Here is a 26,749-nt window from a genome sequence, read left to right on the forward strand (position 1 = left end):
CTGAAAATACAATGGTGTCCTTGGTTCTCAGGCTGGAAAAGGATTGTTTTGTATAATTAGGCTGTGAAGAGAACTTGCTAACACCTTACATGAAATTCAGAGTTATATACCAATGCACTACAGAATCTGGATAATACAAAAACAAAAACTTAAGGCATCAATGTGTCTGTGGATGACAGACACTGTGACTGTGCCACAAATTGAAAAGGTGACTGAGCAATAATTCTGTGTGATGACTTTAGGGCTTTCAAATTTATTTTCTTAATAAAAAAAAAAAAAAAAATAGAGGCAGCAGTATGTTTCCAATAAGTCAGGACATATTTTGGTATTTTTAAGAACTAACATACCTATAATAGTTGGTGTGCTAAATATGATTCCATTTCATTGTTAGTACTATCCCAGTAGCAAAGAATGACTCTTGAGCTTTATGTAGCACTATAGAAAAAGAAGCCTTTTACAATTCTTCCATTACACTGCTGGTTTTGTAACTTCCACACATTACAGTCATTCTATATAACCACACATCTTAAAACCATTGCATAGATACAAACACTGCACCTTAGGCTGAATATAGGAGTGAAAAACTCTAAAATCTCTTCAGTGTGAGCTGCAACATTTAATGCCTCAGGACTGTTGCCCAAAAGCACTTCTGCAGGCTCCAGCTTGCCAGGACAGCACCTTTGCTCTGCTCAAACTCTGCCAATACTCACTGTGCAGGTACTGGGCAATGCTTATTGCCCACTCCTCTGGCAGTGTCCCAGCTCTGGAGACCTTGGAGCACCTGAGCTGACTGGAGAGATCTCGTGACTCAATCCAGCACAGGGTGTCCTCTCTGTAGCTGTAGTCCAGGGTCACCACTGCAGATCCCTTCACAGGGCTCCTGGCAGACATCTGGCTGCCATTGAGGTACAAAACCTCAATTGTTTCAGAGCTTGCAACCAGGAGGAGAGGAGCTTGATCAGCAGGCCCTGAAAACAAAGTGAGGAGAGTTTAAAAGCTATATATTTCATATTTATCTTTTTGTTTTTAATGTAGTTTTTAAAGTTCTTACCTGCTTGTTTTAAGATATGTAATAAATTGGTTTTGTTTTTATTTTCATAACTATCATATATTCCCAATTATTAGTCTATTTTATCCTGCAGTTCCAATGGTTCACATCATTAAAGAAAATTAATTACCCCAGGTCCACAGCCTCTGTTTAATTCCAAGTATCATTATTGCAACATTTTTCATGACTAAGTCATAAAATGAAATACAACTTATGCAAATTATCTCTATCCAGATTACTGGCATTTCAAAAAGAATTAAGGCCAGGAAAACCTACAGAACTCATGAGGACACATGAAAGTATAAGATGCTTTTCGTACAAGAGTCTATAAAATAAGACAAATTCTGAGGAGTGGGTGCCACTCAAAGAAGTTATAGCCAACCTAACAAAAAATCCAGTGCAGTGAAACCTTAAAGCATAGAAACTCTGCAGTTTCAGGCATATGTGAAAAAACAATTGTGTTGCCACGTCAGGAGCTCTCACCCCAATGTAATCTGCTTGTTTTCAAAGGAATGCATCAATGTTTGAACACTGCATTGACATGCAGCACTTCCAATCAACATTCCACCTAATGGAGTTCTCAAATGTTCACTAAGCAATTCCAGATGTCTAAATGGTGAAAAAAAATGGCATAAATAAAAGGATTTGACAAATGGTACTTCATCAGCAGGTCTGATTAAAGAGAAAAGAATACTTCAGTGAGTGCAGTGCTCAGGGGTCTCTCTCAAAGCCACAGCAGTAGGTGTTCTTTTCTTAACATCTGCTTTTATTTCCACATCTTGCTGCTCTTTTTTTAAAATTTATTTTGTTGTGTAAAAATTATCTTATTTCTATGAAGCTTCAGTGTCTATTCTTTCTAATGTGGATCTAATTATTCCTCATTGCATAAGGCATATTCTGTCTTGATGCACATCTCATCCCTCTCCAGTAAATCCCACATGAACATTTGTAAATCTCTAGCATTACTTTTGGAACTTCCTGCCTGTCCTCATCATCCTCACATTCACTTCCACCCATCCATCAATCAGATCCAAGCATCATTTTTCTTTGAATTTCAGAAGATATCCAAGAGGTGCAGGGACTGAATTTCTTTGTAAAACAATCCCTTGTGGTATAAGCCATGTGTGAAACTATCAACTCTTGTTTGTTTTTCCCTTTCCAAAAGATAAGGTAGTGGGGGGTTCTCACTAAGCAATTTTTGTTTGAAATCTGCCAGATAGGTCCCTCTGCAGTCAGTGCCTGCAAATCTCTCTTTCCCTCTGTTCTTAGCAACTTTTGCTACCCTTGAGAAGAAAGCCAGATTTAAGAACTTCTGTCCCTATCACCCACTCACCCCAGACTTTCCAGACTGGTACAAAAGGAGTGTTTCCATCTGCATCCTGCTGAGTCTGGGGATTTATTTTTGCATCCAACAGCTCTGTGCTCAGCTTCTCTCTCCCCACAAAATAACATCACTGCCTACTTCTGGATTCAATCACTCTTTCCCCAGCTACCAGCAGTGTGAAGAAACCTTTATTATGATTTTTGCTCTTTGTGTTAAGCCGGATATTTCCACAGCCTGCAATATCTAAAGCCTCAAAGAGAAGGCAGCTCACAGGAGCTGTTTGCAGTTCCAAAGCCACCAGGTGGTTTAGGGCTGCCAGGGAGAACCAGCTCTTTTCTTTGAACTGACCTATTGAAAACTGTAACAAGGATTTAATACCTCACTAAACTCCAGAGAAAGGTTGTATTTTGGTATTATGGTCTAAGACATAAGGGGATTCTTAAAAGGAATTAGCTTCAAACCTCTTGAGCAGCAGTTGTAATCAAACCTGGCTGCAGACAAAGGTGTTGTAAGGACCCGTGGCACTGCCAAGAGGTTCTGCTCAGCAGGCACCATTACACATTAAAAATACAGAATCTGGATTATTGGGCTTGAAATCGTACTTTTAAAGCATAAATACATTAAATAATTCAATGGATTAAAGCAGTTAATCATGGTTTTTCACAGGAGGGTAGATTACCTGCTTCCTTCAGGGTTTGTCAGATAAAGGTTGTTTTCATCATTTGAAAAACATAATATATTGCTAATAAAACTGTACAAAATATTAAAATTTCATACAAAAAATGTAAATCAACTTACTGTATAGCTTAATGCAGATAAAAACCAGGAGACACTGAAAAAAATCATGTCTTCACTCTCACAAAATTGCTTGTCTGTTCCTCCAGAACAGATTCTACACAGCTTAAAAGTCTAGTGGACAGATTTAGGGTGAGTTCTAGTGAGCTGACAGCAGCTTTTCAAGCAAGTGGACTTCATGTGTGTTATTTCTTCACAAGTTTTTCTTTTTTTATTTTACTTTTTCTTTTTTTTTCTTTTTTTCTTTTTTTTTTTTTTTTTTTTCATTTTATAGGAAAGATAAGAAGTGAATAGCTCTTTAATCCAGGGAAGTTTTATGATTCATCCTTCTTGACTAAAATGAAAGCATCCTCCTTTGAATTATGTTTAAGATAGAGTAGTGGAAAAGATGAAAGACTTGCATTTCCCTCCTACCTGATCTTGTCTAAAATACAGATCAATAAGTGATGCCACAACAAATCAGAAATGAAGGTTTTTGCACTGCCAACAGACTTCTCATATGAAAAAAAAAACCCTCAGAAATGCCAGCATTTTCTTTTTTTTTCACCACAATGATATGAAAGGCATAAAGCCCAGAATTCAGTGTTTATAAACAGCTTAAACCCCTTTTCCTTGGATATACATTATAAATCATAAGGACTTTGCTATCATCCATATATGTATTGTATAAAAATCTGAAAAAATACTGAGCAGTCCAAGTTTTTTGACATAATTTTTGATGCTTAACCATAATGTATCTCACAAATGGGTTGTTTTATTTCTAAAGTTTTAAAACTTAGTTTGGTGAGATTTTACAAGAAAATTATGTTTGTTAAATCAGCTTAACAGGTCTGATATTTTTTTCTAAATGCTAGAATTTTGTTTTTCTTCAGTCATTATCAGTTCATCCCGCTTTATCTACATGACAAATGTTTTTTACCATGCATTTCTCTCTAGACTGGCTTTGGACATATAAAACACACCAGGAACTTTTGTAAAACAGATGAATTTCTTTTCCTCAGCTAGATATCTCCAAGCCTGCAATTTTCTTTCCTTAAATACTCTTCTCATCACATGCAATCCTTGCAATTTAGGCATAAAAACTTGGTAAACAAGTAAGTTCTTAAATTCTGTTCAGCAAAGCTGTGTTTTGTTTCATTTTCACCTCAGAAGAAACCATTAACTGCCTCTTTATTCATAAAAGGAAATATGCTTAAAAAGTCTGGAAAAAACCCACAGTGAGCCCCCAGCTGTTTTGATACCTATTTTAACATCCTCCCAAAGGGAATGTGCAGCTAAAAGCTTTCAGCTGCATGGTTATTTAATTGTGCTGAGGAAGAAAATGCAGAATTGAATGAAGGAGAGACCTCAGCACCTGCCCAGGTGTTTGGCTGCCTGAAGGGCAGCAAGAAGCAGCTTCTGGGGGGTTCTCTGCTAATTGTGGCACCCCAGAGATGGTGAGAGGGGACAGGCTTTGAGGCCACATGGGAGCTGAGGGACCTGTGGGGTCAGCACACTGTCCCCAGCCCTGGGCAGGGCTCCTGCAGCTCCCCCAGGTGTCACCTCCTGCTCCTCAGTTCAGAAACCTCCCAGCTGGTTTCAGCTGTGGCAGGTTGGTGTTTGGGGTTGTGCTGTACCCAGGATCTCAGCATGGATGGCAATTCACATTCACAGCAGATCTGCTGTTGCTAACACTGAAAGCTCCTCAGAAAGCCCAACCCTCACCTCTAGTGCTGCTTCTTATCCCTCCCAGCTCTTACACACACAGCTGAATCTTCCTTGGCTCATGTGCTTCATCTGTTTGACAATTACTTTTGCCAAATGTAGACAAAGCAGAGAGGTTGCTCTTTTTCCATCCTTATTTGCTTTAGATTCTTCAATGACAAAACTTGATAGGTTTCTAAATGCTGGGTCTCTTTTTCCCTTAGACACCTGATTTTTTTTTTTCTTGGATTCTGTTCTTCTGATCCAAAGCTACTTTTTTTTCAAAAAACCCAAAGTAATGGGCAACACTCATTTCTGTTTCAGCACCATGACCCTGGTTTGTATTATCCTACAGGGATTTCTTTCATTAGTGAGCAGTATTTTTTCCTTTCTGAAAATACCAAAAAAGTGAAAACTTCTGTCAAATAAACATGATAAAGTAGCAAAAAATACAGAGAAGCTCCTTATTAATGTGATTTGTTTCATCCTGATGCCAACAGCTAACTGCAGTGCTCAGTTGTTACCCTGTTTTCTGTGTGTAAAAAGGGAAACTAAAAGGGTCTTCTCAATCCCAGAACTGGCACCATGAGGGTTTCCTGATCTAGAATTGCATTATTGATTTTCATGTAGTGGAGAAAGAAGAATAAGAAATTATTTTTACTTTGCATGGGTTTTATCTCACCAGCCACCACTGTGGATTTGGAAAAAAAAAAAAAAAAAAGTCCATGTATGGATCAAGAAAAAAGAGTATAAGCAGGAAAATACTCTTTAACTCCTAGTGGTGGTCAAGGAAGGACACATTTAATAATGCTCAAAACCATCACTGGACCTTTGCATTTTCTGATGGCAAAATAGTTACAAAAAGAAAAGCTTAAAACATATATACAATAAACATGCCTTCATACTCAGCTGCTTATGCTTCAGCATTGTAGATGTTGAATAATTCCTTAAGGAACCTTTTTTGGTTTTTAATAAAAAAGCATTGTTAATTCATTATGCTGAATAAGAAAACACTGTGTACTATATTGCCTCATTAAGCACAATTGACTAATTTCCTCAAATACCCAATCCACTATAAGTAATGAAAACATGAACTAAGCAACAAAAAGCCTCATGTGAATATGTATATCAGGAAATTCACCTCTTGGGATAATGCAAGGACAAAGCAATCTCATGTCTTTTTTTCATCCTAAGGGTACAATTACCTCATGATCATTTCCCCTGTCTCCATTGTCTTCCCAGAGTAAACAGCCTTTTTTGTTTGTGTGAGGAAAATCTTTGATTTATTTATGAACAGGGAAACTGGGGACTCTTCTAATCTTGGCTGAATTGAGTATTTTGCTTTAATTAATAATATCCAGATAATAACTTTTGATATTTCCCTTGGAGTATTATCTTAATAAGTGAAAAGTCTTTCCTAAGCTTGTTGTGCAGCTCTTTGTAGTAGAGTGAAGGAAAGTTCATCTCACCTCAATTCATATCTGTCTGTTCACATGAATCCTCTAGGACTGAGCAACAATATGTTTTCAGGAAGGTAAAAAGATGTTAGAACTTACTGGTTTTGGCCTTGCAGGACTTGTTGTCAGGCTGAAGCACATAACCCTCCACACAGCTGCAGGTGTAGGACCCATCTGTATTTACACACATCTGGCTGCAGCTTCCATATGTGTCACATTCATTCACATCTGAAGGGACATTAACAAAATCTAGTTTAGGAATTGGGAAAAAAAGAAAGGAATTCAATAAAATTGAAAATTCTAAGAGAGATGCTTAAGGCATGAATCATTTTGGTGGGAAGCTTGATGTTTTCCCCTTCTCAAAGCAAGAATTTATCAGGGATGTTGGCTGTTGAAATCACTCAAATAGCCAGAAAGAAGGGTAGCAGTTTTCAAGTTCAATAGCTCTTAATTTTGAAAGATAAAACCTTCATTATTTCAAGTAGGCTCCAATGCCTACATCATGTTAGGGAGACATTTGGTCCTTGTTAATACTAGAGATCACTAGTTATCAGGGCTGATGAATGGAGCAGCATTTCAGGAGAGGAAGTAATTGATTACCCTTCTCAACCTATTTATGCTGGCAATGTCTTACAGTTCCTTAAATGAGCTGTCACTACCTCTCCATTAAACCAACATCAAAAACTATATACTCCTCTTATAAATATAAAGAACATTTTTCTTTACTAGGGTGTACAAGGATAATACCATAAAATCAAGATATGTTCTTTAACAGTGGTTGAGGGTTTAAGTAATAAATTGACATTTTAAAAAACCTGCTGTTTAAATTATTTCCTGAGATATATTTTTAATCACGAAACAAGACAATTATAGAGAGAAAGAACTTATAATAAATTATATTTATGAAGAAGCTGGCTTGGTACTTTGAGTTGGAGAGAGGAGTGATTGGTAGTGAGAACATCCATAGGGCCACAGAACTCCAATATGATCATTAATAGAGAAAAAATAAAGTGAGAAACAAACACCTGGAGAGAGAATGAAGAAGCCATATACTTAATGGAAGAGCACAGTCTACAATTTAAGTCTACAGTTTCAGTCTACAATTAATTACTCCAAAATAACATTCCCTAAGTTGCATGACCTTGGGAGGGTTCATTTATCAAATTCTAATCTAGGTGAGACTTTATGGCCGTGAGGTGAAACACCACAAGTTTTAAAGGCTCTCCTGGTGTGGAGGTGTGGAGAGAGAGCAGCTCACACAACTGAGTAGTTCCAGAACTCCTGCAGTCCAGCTGATCCTTCAGTAACTTCAGGAGAGCTGCTGCTGGGGCACAGGTGCATTAGAGTCAGAGGGAGGTCCTGGCTCTCATTTGAGGGGAGCTCTTTCCCTTTCCCCACCCCAAAAGCCCATGCTTGTCTCTGACCAACACCTTGGGAGAAGGGTGAGGAGGAGATGGAGCTGTCCTGGCTGTGCACCAGCTCCCTGCCCTGAGAGCCAGCAGGGAACCATCCATCAGGACACGTGGGTGTTAGTGTCACACTGAATTTCTTGGTTACCTGTGCAGCTTCTCCCGTCGCTGCTTGTTTCGTACCCGTCCCTGCAGTAACACCGGGTGCTGTTCCTGCTGATGGCACATTTGTACTGGCAATTCATCTGCTGGCACTTGGGGAGCAGCTCTGGCAATGGGAACAGAGCAAGATGTTACTAAATATTTCTGCTTTTCCTCAATCACAAACTGTAGGAATGCTAAAATGTATTTAAGTGCATTTCTCAGGAAGGAAACACCACCACCATTTGCATTAGCTGGAAATATATCACACACACACTCTGTAAAGAGCCTGCTCTGAAAAGTGCATGTCAGCAAGTTAAACATTAGAAATCAACATTTTATTTCTATCCAGAGTTGCTTACGAGTTTATTATTGAGGTGCACTCTTGCTCTGCTTAAACATTCATTTTTTGCACATTAGTCATAGCAATTATTGGGGAAAAAAACAAAACAAAACAAAACAAAAGCAAACCTGAAGTGAGAACAGTTATAAAAAACTGAGATTATGAGAAATGTTTCAAAATCTATATCTTTATTATTCCTCGTATCAATTGATTTTCTAACTTTATAAGCTTGTTTTGATTTAATGATGCACACAAAACCTTCATACCAAACAATGGGGATACATTCTGCCTCAATAATTTAATGCTGGACATGTAAAGCTGGATAAACCTGTGGAGATTATATATGTCATTACTGCAGACATCCTTCATAGAACCTGCTCAAATACACACCATCAGCACAAGGCATGATGCAAACAAATGGAAGAAATCTTGTAGAAATACAGACTGCAATGTTTTCTAGTATGAAACAGCACAAAACCAAACAAAAACCATTTCAACCCTTCCCAGCCTCAAGCTGTGTACCATGTATCAATAATTTTGAAGATCAAAGAAACACACAGCTTTAATGAACCACACTTTTTTCCCTCTAGGAAAATGAAAAAAAGATTGAGAAACCCAGCTTGAGGAGGTGCTCTGAGGATATTTTTCAAAATTATGCAGATGGATCAGAAAATAACCTGCAAATGGACAGAGAAATTTCTGCTACAGGCCTGGCTTTAAGTAACTGGGTATGACCTAAGGAAAAAGAGAAATCTGTATCCGAATATGTGAACAGTTTTAATCCCTCTGATCATTATTCATCGTGTTCTACTTGGGAGTAGAATGAACATGAATATGAAGAAGGGTCTCTATCAGCATCTGAGCCCTGGAGCTTCCATTCTGGAGCGACTGTCGCTGTCAAAATAAAGCTGAAATTTTAGGAGGAAAGTGGATGTGGCTGGCACACAAAGTTGCTACTTATTCTAATGCAACTATTCTAAAGAAAGTGATTTCACACAATTATCTCAGGGCATTCCCTAGAACTCTGTGCCACGCACTCTGCAGACTGCCCAGAGGTTGATAAACCACACAATAACTCTGCCCATTTCCCTGTGGTTCCTGGTATATTTCTTTGCCTTTTGGGCCCCTGTGCACAGCAAGATAATATATTTTTTGGCTGCAGCTGGCTTTGCTGGTTTCCTGTGCCTAGTCCAGTCCTTAAATCTGCTACACCTTTCCAAAAACAAGTCCCACATAGAGGGTAAACTGGAGAACTCCACTAAAGGTACCCAAAAATCGTTCTGCATGACAGGTGGCACCTGTTGATTTGTATGTCTGAACAAAATCAACACATACATCTCATTTTCTAAGCAAACATGGATCAACCATCCTTTACCACCTATAATTTTCTTCCTCCAATATTTGTCTGATGCTACACAGCCAGGAGCTCCTAGTGCATGGGAACTATTTGATTCACAAACAGGACTTGGTTTGTTTGCACACTTTCCTTAATGGATGCAGACAGGCAGCAGCCTGAACCAGAACAGACCTGCACACAGCCAGGAAAGCTGGAGAATAGTGACGATAAATTGGCAAGTGAGATCCATTTGGGCAAAATTAAAAAAAAACAGTCTATCTGCTCTTTTCACAAGAACTGTTGTATTTCATCTATTTTAAGTTATTGCAGTATCATGTGTGTGGCTCTTAATAGCAAAATGGTTGCATTTTCCATACAAAACCATTAAAGAGCCACTGTTACTTGGCATCTGACTACATGTTTCTGACTACAGAATGATGGTTTCCCCTCCTCCCCTAAATTATTCATCAGATCATTTAAAATATATTTTGTTTTCTTATTGTGACAGACACTTTGTGGCCCCATAATTTTTTGGTCTGTTGCTGATCTGCTAACTCTGCTGGGGGAACCCATAAGTGAAAAAGCAAAAAGTACAATAACGATTGAGGGTAAGAATAGATAGAATATAACAAATTAGAATAGAATAAAATAGAATAGATTAGGAAAGAATATTTCATTTGAAAGGGACCTGCAATGATCACTTAGTCCAACTGCCTGATCACTTCTGGACTGACCCAGAATTAGGGGATGTTATTAAGGCCTCTGCCAAATGCCTTTAATAAATAAAACATTAAACAGTAAAACAGCAGATGTATTTTCTACTTTACTAGCTAGTTTGTAATAGCTGTAATACAGGTCCTGAAAACCTTTGGAAGAAAATAGTTTGACTGCCTCTGGCAATGTTTGAAATATTGAAGGACAAGCTATGGAAGACAGTGTATACATTTAAGGCTTGGTTAGATTTGTAACAGGTTTCTCGGGAAGTGAGGAGGCAAAGAAAAATCATGAAGCAGAACACTGATATTTTTAATGCTCCAGATAGGACATTTAAAGAGATAAAAGCCAGGGACTGTCATTTCTTGTCTTTTCTCAAATTCTGCACCCACTTTGATCTCCCTTTCTCAGCGAGAACTGGTTTACAAAGTACACAGGCAGTGAAGAATGAGCATCACTGAGCTTTCCACTTTCATCACACCTACAGAAACCTCTGAATTTGTCAAAGCCTGGTATTTCTGCTGCAAGATTTAAAGGAAGGAGCTGCACTGAAGGAAACAACAGGAGAGAGCTTTACAGCTCTCTGGCAGACCCAGGGCAAGCCGTGAGATTTGCAGAAATACGGGCTAGCAGGAGCAGCTGTGAATGCCTTTAGGATGATCTACTTTCCCCAAGCCTGGGGAGTAGTGACAATTCATCCAATTCTGATTCAGGTCATTTTGCTCAGTGTTTTCTTTCTTCCACAGGAGACATGAAGGGCAACATTTTTTACTTCCCTACATCTCCATGAACTCCCTGAAGTTGTGATCCAGGTCTGCCATGAAAGCCACCCTGCTTCCTCAAAGACACCCGTGCCAATCTTGTGCTTCCTGACTTTCATGCTGCTCTAACTCCCAGGCATCTGGTCCCACAGGAGAGCAGTCAGTCAGGCAGAGCTGCTGCTGATCTCATCTCCCCTAAAGTGATCCACCTTTGACAGTGACTCAGAGGAGCTGTAAGCTGCCTGGACAAACTGCTCCCGCAGGAATTCGCCGTAATAAAATCCTGCCTTCATTTATTCCTTCTGTGTTCAATGAAACACACACTGCTTATCATAGTTCATTCAAGATGAATGATATAAGGAACCAGCTTCTCTTGAATGGCTTTTTAATGAAAGGTTTAAGCAATTGATCTGACTATCCTTTTTGTCAGTTCCTCCTGAGCTGACATGAGGTTCACAAAGGGTTCACACCAGGTTCTCATGCTCAGATGTTTTGGCTGTTTCTATGAAGAGGAAAAGCAGTCCAGCTTGCAGTTTCTCAATGCTGAATTTATTTATTTGGGGGCTATTGGGGATTGTCAATAAAAGCAGGACAGATTTATAAATGTACCTGTTAGCTTTGTCTTTCCTGACAGGAAAAACAGCCAAGGCCAGGTTGGATGGGGCCCTGAGCAACCTCATCAGGTTCCTCATCAGGAAGGTGTCCCAGGCCTTGGCAGGGTGGTGTGGGCTGGAATGAGATGATCTTTAAGGTCTCTTGCAATCCAAACCTTTCTGTGATTCTGTATGACCATATGAAAGCAGACTTGAGGCACACACAGCAAAATGTATCTAGCTGCCATTATTTCTGAACCCTCTGCATGATAACAAAACATTTTGGCTGCAGTGGTTTCCCAGTTATGTACTTCTGTAATTTATAAATCCTGTCCTGCTCTTTTTGCAATGACAATATATACTGGAGAGTACTGACAACCTTTCAGTACTCTGTGAATTATAAATTACTGATTATGTAATGTTGATAAACATCAAAAATACAGAGCTGATGCAAATAAAAGAAACTGGCTGAAGTTTACATGTTGAAAGTGCCAGACAATACACCAGGGGGATAAAAGAGCTTCTGCTGTCAGTAAAGAACTTCCCCATTTGAAACAACAAAGGATCCTTGTCACATAGTTCATCAGAGAGTGACCAGGAGCTACAGTGCAATGTTGCCTGGGAAAAAGGGAAATGCATCACTGAGAGCACTGGAGAAGTGTTTCTCACAGAGAAAGTGTTGATGCCAAGCCCCAGGATGCTCCTGAGCGCTTTCCTTCCAGGAGGCAGCTGCTGGCAGCTGTGCACACCCCGATGGACACACGGAGAATAAACTCAGCTTTAAGGAATCACAGCCTGAGGGATTAGCAGGGGAATGGAGAGCTGCAATCTGAGGGGAGACTGCAGATCTCAGCCTTGATTGGTGCCAGGGGATGAAAATGAAGAGGAATTATGACTGCTGTCTATGAATATATCAGAGGATCAACAGTGGGGAAAGAGATAATTTAAACTAAAGGGCTATTGGCAGAAGTACAAATGAGTACAAATTGCCCATTAATAAATTCTGGCTGAAAATGAGCAGGTTCTTAGCTATTACCATAATCAGGTTCTGAAACTCCTCTTTGAGTGGGAACAGCAGGGACAGAAAATAAGTGCTTGCTTTTGACATGGATCATGATAGACCAAGAAAAAACAACATATGGAAAGTGCCCTGAAATACCAGAAATCATTTACACGATCCAGGAGGTTCCTTCACTATGTTCCTGAAGCTACGTGCTACCTGATGCTAAAACACAAGTTTTCATTATGGAACTAAGATTAATCCTTTTTCTTCCTTGTGTCTGAAATATACCCAAAGGAAAACTTACAGGAGCTTTTTACTGGACTATTTTTCTAATTTAACTCCCTGAATTCTTTTTCATCTTAAATTAAAATCTTAAATTCGGATTCTTTTTGACGCCTTTGTGTTTCATAAATTTACTTGATCTTATCTCTGTTTTATTCAGTTTTTGTCATTCAATATTCATACACTGATGTCTAGACTATTCTTATCTCACATATGCTGTAAGCTTTATTTTTCTTTTCTGGTTTACATTTTGAGTTTTTGAAGAACAACGCTTTCACAAATTAGACTTTGTTGTAATCTACCCTAAGTTTTTTTGTTTGTTTGTTATTGTTGATGCTAGAAACACAATGTAAAGCTCCATGGAGTACTTCTCTGGCAGAAAAGGGTGGCTTGATTGATAGAATTCAACTGCTGGACTGAAAAAATGCAGCTTGTTTTTATCTTACATTTGTTGGCCATGTTATTAGTTTTTAATATCTTACCATAAAAGAAAGAAAGACAGAACTGTAATGAACTTTGTCAGGCACCTCAGCCCATAATTCTGTTATGGTAGATGCAGCACAGAAAAAGAGACATGGAAATCAGAGATCATGACCTTACAGCCCTGCTGTGGGTGACCTCTGTCAAATTCAGCAGAGATGCACCAGGAGTCAAATTTAAAAATGTTGTTTTTTATTAGCTCCTAGAGTAAACCATCCATTCAGAAAAAATAAACTGGCTTATGCTAAAGACTCAGCAATTTACAGTTCAAGTCTGTAGCCAGCCCCAGCTGCCCTGCCCCAAGATCCATCAGGCAGCACAGGATTTCTGTACAATTCACAGATAGGGCAAACCAATCCCAGAAACACAAGTTAAAACAAGTTAAAACTCTGCATCCTGAGCTCTGACAGCAAGCTAAAGACAATTCTAAGTCCTGGCTATAACTTTTCCTTCACATAGCTGAGATATTTAAGTTAGGACTGTTGATAGGTAATTCCATGTGCTCAAACTCCTGAGGGCAGAACCTTTTCCTAAGGCTGGAATTTTAAAATAATATTTTTAATACAGAGGGAGAGAATTGATGCTTGAGGATGGTCCTGGGTAACAGACTTCTCCTAAATTTTCCATAGAATAGTTACTGGATAAAATTAATTAACAGATTCCTGTATTTCTACCCTTTTTCATTATTATAATGATCAGGCAACTGAGCTTTTTGCCCAGCAGTATTGATTCAACCTGAGAACACTTGATGCAGCAACTGGTGCATCCTGTGGGGGAAAGGCTGATGGGCTGTGATGTGTGAGCACCCCAGAGGCTCAAGAAACAGCTGGGCAGTCCTGTTGCCCCCTCCTAAACAACTGCTGGGAGGACAATGCTGTCATGTAAAGCTTAAAAACCAGATTTTTGTCATGTTAGTTATAATTTATTTTAAAAAATACACTGTGTCAGAGCTCAGCCATGTTGGAACCCTAGAAACTGAGAATTTTGGACTTTCTGTAGTGACAAGTACTGATCCCCAAGAAAACACTGCTTTTGACCTGAAGCTGTGCAGAAGACTTCCAAAATTAAATAATAAAACTAGGCTCATAGGTGTGTAGTTTAAATAGAAGTTTGTAATATCACATAGTGGAAAACTTAGAATTCAAAGTTTTAAAACATAGTAATATATAAAAAGTAAAACAAAAATATTAAGACAAAAGTTTGTACTTCTTCACCTTCTTCTTTATGAGTCTAGGTACTATTGTGCAAATAGATTAAAATGTCAGCATTGCAAGCCACAAGTGGTTAGTTGTTGAGTTAAAAATAAAAATAATTTAAATATCATTTCTTAATTAGACAGTTAGCCCTTAAAGGGCCTTATAAAGAAAAAAGTACAGGTAGCTTAAAATACTGTAAAACTCAAGGTTTGTAAAAATATAATATAAATAAAAATTAATAAAATTAATATACATCTAAGTCCAAACAAAAAATATCGTCTCACACATTTAATCCCAACCTTAACAAAAAAACCCAAACAAACAAAAAACATAAAACAAAAAACAAAGACACAGCCCCACCAGCAGGAAAAGCCTTGGCCTGTAGCAACAAGAGATGCAGGAAGTTTTAGTTAGAAAAGAGCAGCTCAAGGTGAGCTTGGAGGCACATGGACTGTACTGCACAAACTCACCTGATGCATCTCAACCCTCTGTTGTATCTTTCCCCACATCACTGTCTCTGTGTTGGCAATCAGTCACTGAACAACTTAATTTGTTGTTTTAAATAGACATTACAACGTGTTTGTCTGTTTTATGATTACAGGAAAATTACATATCTTGTTTAATCTGCTTGACAGTCTGCACACAACCAGCAGTGTCTCGCTGTGATTATTGTTCAATGAAAATGGGCACGTCTTGCTGAGTAAGTTCAGGCTGCTCCTAAGTAATAAGATATTACTTAGGAAAGACAGATTTTTTTTTCCCTTGCTGTCATTTCTAACATATCAAAGTCAGAGAGAAGAAGGAGTGTTGCAAGAATAAAACAAAGGTTATATAAGGAAATAAAATCTTCCAGAACATTCAGCACTTCCTTTCAGACTTGAGTATAGCTATCTCCAAAATATTACTGAACAGCATCTCCCTACCCAGTTCATGGACAAATTTATTTTTCAAGGATGTACTACTGAAATCTCTGCCTTCCTGAATCTTGACCTACAATATTTGGCTCAGCTTCAAAACAATTTGTTTTATGTGGTGTTCTTCAACCATAGCATCACACAACACTTTAAAAGATGAGATCAGCAGGTAGGAGGCATGTAGAGAAATATTGGTTTCACCCATGGAAATGGCTCATTATCCTGACCTTTTGCTGTTTTATTATACCTTGGCTGCCATACACAAGCATAAGCTAAAGAAAAGTTCACATGGGAAATAATAAACTGGGTAAATGATTTCATGACTGAAGAGAGTAATTTATCTGTTTTTTAACCTGGATACAAAATATAAATTTAAAAGAACAGCTGTGAGAAGAATACACATTTATTTAAGCTTATGTAAACCTGTTTTATAGTCTTAGGCATTTTCAATACCATTCAATACACCAATTTTCATGGTATTGAAACATGTTCATTGAGGTCCAGATAATAATCTTTAAGTGTGTCTAATGAAATATGAAGCCTGACAATACTGAACATGTTAAAAGGCCAGAGATGAAAGTAGGGAGAGATAAAGTCTGTGAATGGCAGAATGGATAAGCCACAGAGAGGTCCAGAAGTCAGCAGGAGCAGATCACCTGGGCTTTCTAGTAGTCTGGACTTAGTTGTATAAAATGCATTTCCAGAATTAGCTCCCAGTTTCTCAGCCCTGTAAGTAAATTGCAGGTCAGTGCCTGAGGAATGCTTGGACACCAGAGCAGCAATTTGCTGGCAGGAGCAGAGCAGGCCCTGGTGGGGAGGTTAGGAAGCCTCTCAGGGGCTGGTCTGGAAATCTAGGTGATATTGAGATAATTAGATTTTCTTTGTTCTGTTGCCTCATCTAGTGTTGTAGATATTAGTGCAACAGAGCTAGAAAAGGTGTGGTACTTTTAAAACATAGCAGAGAGTCCAAAAGATTATTAATTTTCTTTTACTGATACTTGAGGAGGAGGGGGTGAAGAAAAGGGGAGGAAAAAAAAGTTGGCATCTTTATTTACTTTGCTCAGTTTGTAGTTATGTGGAAAAACATAATTAAATCATTCTGAAATCACAAAAGACACCTAGAATAGCTTTTCCCAACACCCAATTTCATGCCTCTTCATGGAAGTAGTACCTCAGAAATTGCTTCTCTTCATGAACACAACCACACTTGACAGATAAAATCCTCAAAAAACTGCAAAGCAGAAACCTCAGGCTCATGAGGCAGAGCCTTCCTGGAAACTCAGCCAAGGACTTGGAATCAATTACAAAAATAGCAGCAGCTTCCAGAGAACCAAACATGTGATTCAGTAAGTGAATGTTGTTTATGTGCAAACTGCACCCACTGAAGGATAACAGAAAGGACTTTAGGTGAGAAGCAAAATTAAAACGTGGCTGCAAGGAAAAATATACTGGAGAAATAAAATTCCTATTCAATTGTTGGCTGTTTTTATTCCAAGGAGGAAGACATATGTACTCCTGGACTGCAGCAGGGGCTACGATAAGTGATACACTCCCACACAAGCAGGTGTTCAGACAGCTAAAGAGGCTGAACATTTCAATTTTTCCTTTCAGCAAGCAGGGTGGGATTCAAGCTGACTTTTGGAGCGTGTTTGTCCCATTGGAAGTGAACAATTCATGACAAATTCTACTTTAAGCTGTGTATTGCTGCTGGTCCCTGGAATAATCCACAATTGCCAGTTCCAAAGGTACTGTTGGTGGTGCTTTCCTGAGCATTTCTCACTCACAGTGTCACATCTCACACGTGTGAGATGTTGGTGTGCCTGGATCAGGGATGGTGTGGGCAGCAGGAGCAGGGAGGTCATTCTCCCCCTGGACTCAGCACTGGTGAGGCCACACCTGGAGTGCTGTGTCCAGTTCTGTCCCCTCAGTTCAGGGAGGATGTTGAGACACTTAAGCACATCCAGAGGAGGAACCAAGGCTGGTGAGGGGCTTGGAGCACAAACCCTGTGAGGAAGGGCTGAGGGAGCTGGGGTTGTTCAGCCTAGAGAAAAGGAGACTCAGGGGTGACCTGATCACTCTCTACAACTCCTGAAAGGTGGCTGTGGTCAGGTGGGGTTGGTCTCTTTCTCCAGGCAGCACTGACAGAACCAGAGCACACAGCCTTAAGCTGAGCCAAGGGAAATATAGGCTGGATATTAGGAAGAGGTTTTTTATGGAAAGAGTGATCTGCCCAGGGAGGTGATAGAGTCACCATCCCTGGATGTATTTAAGAAAAGACAGGATGTGGCACTAGGTGCCATGGTCTAGTTGAGGTGTTAGGGCATGGGTTGGACTCGATGATCTTGTGATTCTGTGAAATGCACATGTCCAGAGGAGCCAGGAAATGGGAACCATCAAATCCCAATGCCTAGGAAATCACTGTGACTCAAACCTGCTGTCGCAGTGTTTTGGAGAACACACATAATTTCATGTTTGGTGATTCAGTGTCATCTCACCTGGCATCCAGCTGGGATTGCTCAGCAATAACTTTTCTGGAAGCACCAAACTCAGAGCACCAGCTGAAAACACAATCAGCAGCAGCAACACTGCAGGCTATGGCAACATTTGCTGCCATTTCCCCATGACTCATCTTCCCTTGTTGCATTTCCTATATTTTACCCAATTAATGAGCCCCTAGCCTTTGGCAATGTGTGGTTGATTCAGTGGCACTGAGTTTGAAGGCAGCAGAAGGCCAAGAGCTGCTTTTCATTCATTTCTTCAGCTGCAATCAGAGACTTACCCAGGGCATCTTTATAGCCCATGCACCTTATTGCCATAGCCACACATAATATATATAAACCTAATTTTACATAGGATATTTTACATTAGATAATGTCATTCAATATTTTTCTTACTGTAAGTTCTCCAGCTGTTGTTTCAGGTTTTGTTTTTTTTTCAAAGCATTTCAAGTCTTTAGAGCCCAAAATAAAACTCTTCCCTTTTCCCATCCTATAAATCAAAGAACTGGTGAACAGAAAACTCCAGTGATGAATCATTTCAGCCACCTGTGGCTTTTATGATCAAGTACAGTTATATTTTTATGTAGCTGCATGTACCTTTGCATGTAAAGGAAAAGAAAAATGCAGTTTTTCAGAGGAGATGTCATTTACAAATTTTATTAGTGGCCATAACGTAAATAAAAGTAATCTCTGTATTCTGCCCCTTGCTTCATTCTCTGGGCCACAAACAGAAAAGGCTGACAAAAAAGTTAATAAAACATGATGATTCTCAGAGCCAGTTTGATCATTCCAGAGCCTGAGATTATTGGAGGCACAGCTGCAAAGGATAACTGAAAATGAGAGACTCAGGTGATGTGCTTTGGAGGTTGAAGGGCACCACAAAGATCAGCCCTATTTCCAGCTCCTGAGAATAAATATGGAATTGCCAAGGTACTTACACAAGGGCTTCATATGTTACTTCAAAATTCAGCTACTACATTCTGGCATATTAAAAGTTAACCTGGCTCTTCCCTGGCTTTCCAAGGGAAAAAAAAAAAAGAAAAGGAAAGGGGGGGAAAAAAAAATCTGTTTCTATTTTTTTTTTTTTTTTCAGAATCTTTTCCTAAATCTTCTGATTATTTCAGAGAACAGTCCAACTGTGCCAAGGGCTTGGCTGCTTAAGACAACGAATACAGTTTTGGTGCAGATCACTGCTTCTCTCAAACATTATTTTGAGATATTCTCTCCATAAAGTACAGCATGTACACTAGCATAGTGTAGCTTTTCACAATTTCTTCAACTAGAAACTCAGGAGAGGGATGTAACTCCAGTTGCTCTTGGCTCATTCCAGGTTTGGGAGAGAACCTCATTCTTTCCTCCTTAAATAACTGTTAAGCTCTACCCATGTAGGGTTCAGTAGGCAAAGCCACCTACATCCAAATTATGAAGTTAATCAACAAATGCATCATCTTGGCTTTTATTTATAGCTATTTTTTTTACATCTGAGACTGAATTTTTGTAAGATTAGGACGATTTGGAAATGAAATTATTCAGTATAACAGTGTACCATTAAGACTACTCCAATACTGTTATCTCTCTATTTTATATAAGTAAAATCTAGATTTACAGTTGACATTTCTAAAAAACTGTAAAGGCTTCTTACAGGACGCTGCTTTCAGCATGCTGTAAACCATTTGAAGAGCTTTCAAAAAGAGTTGTGTTTTACTCTTTCAAATGGTTTTGAAATTGGACAAAATGCCTTATTTTGATTTTCTCTTGTGCAGTCTTGACCAGATCAAAGAACAAGAAGCAAAGCTCCCTCCTGAATCACAGCTGTGTGTTGGTGAGTTCCTGGTCATGCAGCCAGAGAATTCCAGAGCAGCTTTTATCACTAAATAACAAAAAACTTCCCCTGGAAGAGCTCCCTGAATGGAGGAAGCCTTTTCCAGCTGTGGAACATCTTTAGTTGGGATTAGCTGTTCTCTTTTGCTTGACTTGGTAGCAGAACTTCTCAGAGGATGCTCAGACTACAAAGAGACTTTTTCTCCACTGAGAGAAGTACTCTCAGCATTTCTAGAAAACTTGATCCCACTGGGAGTTGGAAAGCGATTACAAGAAATGCACAGTTAGAAAATCACCATTTTCTTCCCTGAAAAGTGATACTAAACCAAAAACAGGCTGCAAACATCTTGTCTACAATATTTTGCATTATTGCTACTGGACTTGTGCCTGGAAAATGATACTGCTTGCATGGTTTTGATAGCTATGTCCTTATGTGTGAAGAGACACATTCAAGCACATTTATGAAACATCACTGAAACAAACCTAGGGCTTAATTATCTCCTTGCTATTCCCTGTTACCAGCAAAACCTTAAGCATACCCAAAGTTAAAGATGAAATTGGACTAGACAAGAAAACATTAAAAAAAAAAAAAAAAAAAAAAAAGAAGATATAACTTATTTATTTACTGACTCTGTAAAGCAAAAAATCTGAATAGATGATTACTGTGAAAATAAAGAAGCAGTTAAAGAAGGAATGAATTAGGATGGTTGCAGGATAATTAAATTCTTCATGAAGAAAACATTAAATTGGGAGAGCATTTGTAGCAACAGCAAAATTTAAATGTGTACATTTCACCTTCACTTTTTCGAACAATGTAAATATAAAAGCTGTACTCAAATTTAGAAAAAAATTCTTGCTTTATTCTGTCAAGTTTATTAGCTTTTTTTTTTTACCTTGTTTGGACAAGTCTTTTTGATATCTCTCAAGTTTTTAATTTTGCTCCATTCTCCTCATTGTCCCTCCCTCCACCACACCATCAAACATTCTCCATTCTGAATACATTCAATTATTCTCCAAGAAGCAGCATTTTCTACTTCTCCCAAACTTTTTCACTGCTCTCAGTCAGCATACAGAATAAAGGAAACCAGAAACAAAAGGGTTTTCTTTCAACTGCCTCTAAAAGACAGGGCATATCCAACTAAAAGCAAAATGCACAGCATTCTTCACATAACTGTGAAAAACAATTCCACTACCACATTTAAAAGAGGAAAGGTCTCAGAATGCAAAATTATTATTTTGCAGCATTTTTTCTTTCTTGTTTCTGTTGATGAGGTTGTAGGAAAAGTCAGATTACAAAATTCAGTACTGAAAACTCTTCACTGTTACCTGACTACACCTGTAGAATTAATTGAAACTATTCAAGATGCATCAAATCTGATTTTTTTTTTTTTGTTTCACTCTTTAATGCCTACTGTGAGTGAACTCCAGGCACACCTACTCCTCTGGAAGCTGTGGGACCACATCCCCTTAGGGCAGGTTACCACCAAATGGTTCCATCCTGCCATCATCTGAAGCTTTGCAAATGCCACTGTTTTCATGAATTTAATCAGGTTTTTTTGTTTTGTTTTGGGGTTTTGTTGGGTTTTTTTGTTTGGTTTTTTCCCTGTGTGTATCTGCCAGTGGCATCTCAGAGTGATGAGGAGACAGCAAGTCCCATTTCCTCCCACAGCTTTTTCACAGTCCTTCCACACATCTCTCCCCAGACTCAGGAGGAGAAGGACAAATCCAGTAGCATTCAGTGGCTAAATGTCAGTTCACAAGCAGCTTTGATGATTTCTTTACTGTAGTGTTAGTAGTGGTTGCACATGCATTTCTTTTAACACGAGACAGAAAATTGGTTCTGTGGATGGCAAAAAAAATTTTAGGTTTGCTACACCAGTTTTGCTGCTAAATCCTTTTTCAGCTCTGTCATGTTTCCCTTTCCTGAACTGATCCATTTTCAGAAGAATACAACGGGAATCACCTGATAAGAGACCCACATTTTAAGAGAACTCAGTAGATCACAAGAGGAATCTGCATTAGGCACACACCTACAGAGGATTGTTTTCTTCTTTCTAGAATTAACTTCATTGTGGCACAGCAAGGCTTTTGTATTTGCAATAGTGCAACTTAAAATAATACTTAAAATATCTGGAGAAAATCCCCCATCTCTGTCCCACAAAGCCATCCCCTAAGGGATGTTCCAAAGTGATGCCATTACTTAGCCCTCCTCTGTACCCCACAGGGAAACTCCAGATCTCTGGTACAACATATGGTGTGGTTATACCCTGTGAAAGCACCAGTTTCAACTTTAATGAGATGAATATTGAATTTACATAAATCCAGCCATACATATTTAACACACAGCTCCAGAACTCCTTCCCAAGCCTCACTGTCTCATGCAAAGTCAGCCTGATGTAGCCTGCAATATCCAAGGAATGCTAAGCCAGAACACAACCCAGAAAAAAATCTGTATCCTCACAGTCACATCCAGTTTCAAGTGATGTCCTTTAAGTGGCTGATGAATGGACATTATTATAAAGATGTCTACAAGACAAGTCTATTGGAGGATCCTGAATAAAATAAAGACTTCAAATACCATTAAAGTTAATGAATTAGGTCAAGGCAGGTAATTTATCACCTGTCTGAATTGGAATCCAATCTGCAGCATCCTTTAAAAAAAGACACATTCAAATGAGGTGGTGTTCTCAGGGAAGTTCATAGTGAAGATAATCATAATTTAAATGAGAAAATGCCTGCATAGTTTTTTTTGCAAAGTCTGACAAGGGATTCTGTGCAAAAGCAGCATGGTAAGCAAAAGCAAATTTCCTCAAATTAATTTGACCTTGATGAAAGGCACATATTTTTATCAATCAGACTTAACAAATATTGACTTTAGGCATTAACTGAAGACACACATAAACATTCAGGTTGATGAAACAGTTGTCAAGTTCATTTTCCTTCTGAAATCACAGTTTGCTGATGAAGATCAAACTGAGCTTAACCTCTTAAAAAAACCTCTGGTGCCTCATAAAGCAAGAGCTGCATGGATTGGTCTTCTCTGTCTATCAGCTGCTAAGAAAAGATGTGTCACACAGGCAGGCTGAAACCTGGAGCCAGACTGGGATACAGACAGATGACACCTGGTACAGCTATGACCACACTGGGCCCTGTGCCTGGCCCATCCTCAGCAGCACTTCTGCTTGGGAGTCCCCTTCACCATGGAGGTTTCACTTCCATGGGGAGGCCAGCAAGGCAGCTTGCTTCAAGGAACAGGATTTATGGACAACCAAGCAGAGGACTTGCCTGAGAAAAGACTAACACACAGTCACTGCTTAATTTTTAAAAATCTGGAAGTTGAAAAAACATTTTAGTGGTACTCTGTATTCTCTGCTCTTCGTGGGGGAGAGAGGGGATGAGAGCAGCTCATGTAGGATGGTGCTGTCTTCTTTCAAGTCACTCTAGCAGAATCTGAATGGAGAATCAACCCTCATCCTGGGAGAAACAAGATTCCCAACACATCCTCACAGTGCCTGGGCACTCACTGAGCAGGTACAAGGTCTGTCCTGCCAAGGGGGGCACAAGCTCCAGGCTAAGGCTGGCAGCCCCTGCAGGAAACACTCCCTGCTTGACAGCACCAGCAGCTCTTCCCTTCTCTGAGCCCAAAACCTTCTCTGAACTGTCAGGTTCCCTGGGAGAAGGCAGGAGCAGGGACCACAGAAGCAGCCAAGCATTTGCAAACATTCCATAAGGTGAGTGTGAGACTGGACTTGAGTACAAAAAGGCTTTTTCTGCACCACAGTATTCAAGCATCTATTCTCTGTCATATCCAGCCTTCACCAAAGAAACACCTTGAGGCATTTCATGGCTATGTTGACATTTCAATTATGCTGCATTTAAATAGACTTTGTTGTGCTGAGTTTTATGTCTTGCTAAAATACTTTGCTTTCTAAATATAGAGTTATAGAGTTATTTACTAAGGTAAATTCTGACAGGGAATGTACCAAGGAAGCAGTAAAGCAGAAAGTCACAGTTTTTGCATCCCCTTTTAAAAAATTCTCTCTGTCTCTCCATTTTTCATCTGCTCCATGACTGGAGGCTGTGCACAGAGAACACTGCAAAGACAGAAGCAGAGCTCTGTAAGGAATCTTCAGAATGGATTTTGTGTGAGGAATGGCAAAAGAAGGTTTCTTTTCTCCTAGAACTGGCTGTAAAATGAGCTGGAGATCAGCCTACCTGCTGGAGTGGCCAAAAAGGGTCCAGGCCAACATAAGAAATCTGTGAACAGCCTGGGAATGAAAGGCTCTAAGTAACTCAGGGAGTCACTCAGCCAACCAAGTACGCCAATACTTTTCCCCTCAAATATTCTTGAAGCTTATAGGAAGCAATAGCAGCAAAGAACTGGCAGATAAAAATTGCCTCCATAATTTAGCAGCCTGTCTGTAATGAGTGACTTCTCCACAAGCCATGGAAACGTCAAAGCTGTGCTAGCAGAGTCTGCAGAGCTCCCTTGAACGGCTCGTGCGCAGCGAGCCCTCCGGAACCTGCGGGCTCCTGAAACGTGGAACAGCTTCACACTCTTTGAAGAAAGAAGAAAAACTAAGAGTCAGTTAAGTTTTATCACTGACTCCTCTTCCACCTGTTCCTGGCTCAGGAAAGTGGCAGTTGGCTAATTCCAGACTAGCTAGGTATAAAAGGTTTTTTCCTAGCACAGGCTGTGCCTCTCTGCTGCTTTAGCTGTTCTGCAAGTGACAAATGAATATTTCCCTACATGTACATTTAAGATTTGTACTAACTGCTGTTTATCCAGAGAAAGTAATGGCTTTGAATCCTGTTGAAAATTATAGCAGATTCAGGCCAAGTTTTTACTGAATCTGGTTTTATGAGAAAGAATAAAACAAGTGTGCAGGGCTCTTCAGCAAGTTATACTGCTCACTTTTTTCATACACCTAGAAATATTTGAGGCAGAGTGAAGGTGATCTCTGGAGGATATATCCAATACCCACTGTTACCCTTACAATCCCATGCTGAAACATCATTGCCAAAAATAGCCTCATAAAGGTGACACTTCTATAAAAGATGTCACAAGTTGCAGCAAGAGGCTCAGGAGTATATAAGTCATCTTTATAGTGCACATGTATTTCACACATTTTCCTTTTTCCTATTTGAAATTCCTTTTCCTATTTTACAGGAAGTTTTTAGGTTTGGAGTTTATTTTTGTTACATGCAGTTGTGCACGGGGTTTGCTTGAAAAACCTTTTATTATATGAATGTGAATATATCTACAGAACAGTTTGTTTGAGGCAAAAAAAGGAATCTGGAAGCCAAAGAGCAAGTGACTATTTTGTAAATTTACAGGGCAAAGAAAGCAGCTACTGAAGCAACAACAACAACTAAAAATTATAAAAGAAACAAAAATATAAACATTCCACACATAGCTTCAAAAGAAACAAGTAAACAAATGTTAGCACAGTTACTTGTGCAAGGATTTTCAGCTGTGTGTTCACTTTTTGAAAGTATCAACACCATCATATGATTTTTATTGCAGCATTTCCCAAAAACTTGCTTTTCTCTACAGTGACCACTTATTGGTTATGTCATGTCCTCTCAGCACAGCTGAGGCTCCACGCCTGATTCAGATTTTGAGGAATAATATCTGTCTACCAATAAAGTCCTATGGAATATTTATGAAGAAAATGCTTATTATTATTCAGGTGACATAAAAGCTGTTGTGGGACCTAGAAGTGATGCTAATTTTAGATCATATTTTCAACTGCAGCAAGCAGCTTCTTTTATTTTATATTTTATTTCACTTTCACTTGCTCTACTTGTCACTGCAGTAGGTGATTCAGGTATGGGATGCAGATGAGCTGCAGGATATTAGCTGCTGGTGTAAGAAATATTTCTACAGTTTTACTGCAAAGCTTCAACTCATTTCACATACACAACCATTACGATAAAATACGAGGGGAAAAACAACTCTGAATGGTTAAATTAATAAAAAACGAATTGTGTAAATTAGACAGTATGAGCATATCCCACCTCCTACCCTTTTTGCAGGGAGAGAAATACAGTTTTTTAATAGCTTTTAGTGCAACTAAGGAAAGCAAACTTTTTTTTTTAAGAGCTTGAAAAAATAGTCAAGAAACATAAATTCTAGCTTTCCTTCAAACACAATTTGCTCCATTATTCAAACAAAAGTAGATCCTACTAGATATCCCCCTCAATCAAAGTTGTTGTGGGTTTATGGGGTTTTTTTTTGGGTTTTTTTTTTTGTTTTTTTGGGGTTTTTTTTTTGAGATAATGGAAACATTTATTAAAAACAAACTAATAAAGACACAACATTAAAAAAATCCCCACATAACTTAGCAGGTTTTTTTGTTCTTCACTGATGTGAATTTAGGACACAGTTAATACAGGCTACCTTTGGGGAAAAAAAAAACAAATTCACTGTCGAAGACTCAAGGAGGATTCATGCATATCTTCTTGATTCTGATAAATAAAACTAACAATGATCAAGTTCTTTATTTCTACCATGGTTGGTCTGCAAACAACATGAACAGATTGTTCTGAGGGGATGCAAGCACTGCAGAGACAAAGGGAAAACATCCCACTGATCGTGCAAGTGGATGTATCTTTATACTCTGCTGAAATGCAACGATATTAAAATCGTGTCTGTTCCCTCTGAGGTCAGATTGCCACAGTTCATGTGTTTTTTACAGACCTGGGGGTGTGATGTGTTTAGTTATCCTCTGTCCCAAAATGAATACAGGAGAAGTCTCCCACTTTCCCTTCGTCAGGTTTCTGGAAGGACATGCAAGGTTTGGGCTCCCACAATATTTTACTGAAAAGGCACTCATTCCTACAGCTCTTTCCTCTTACCCAGCTGTAAGGAAGGTGAACTTGGTTGACCTCTGGGATTCACCCTAAAATAGTTAAAAAAATTGATAATCATCATAGTAATTTCAGCTA

At 39.0% G+C, this 26,749-nt stretch overlaps 1 protein-coding gene across 1 annotated transcript in view; it reads right to left on the minus strand.

The window, feature by feature from the left end:
• The window catches only part of LRP1B (LDL receptor related protein 1B), a 610,286-nt gene that overhangs the window by 274,176 nt on the left and 309,361 nt on the right, over nt 1-26,749 (minus strand). The window contains exons 4-6 of the mRNA XM_056496787.1: nt 7,865-7,984; nt 6,407-6,535; nt 711-968 (exon numbers count right to left, since the gene is read on the minus strand). Of these exons, the coding sequence (XP_056352762.1) occupies nt 711-968; nt 6,407-6,535; nt 7,865-7,984 (507 nt within the window). The remainder of the gene's footprint in view (nt 1-710; nt 969-6,406; nt 6,536-7,864; nt 7,985-26,749) is intronic.

The sequence above is a fragment of the Oenanthe melanoleuca genome, chromosome 7 (genome assembly GCF_029582105.1).
Source record: "Oenanthe melanoleuca isolate GR-GAL-2019-014 chromosome 7, OMel1.0, whole genome shotgun sequence".
Classification (NCBI taxonomy): domain Eukaryota; kingdom Metazoa; phylum Chordata; class Aves; order Passeriformes; family Muscicapidae; genus Oenanthe; species Oenanthe melanoleuca.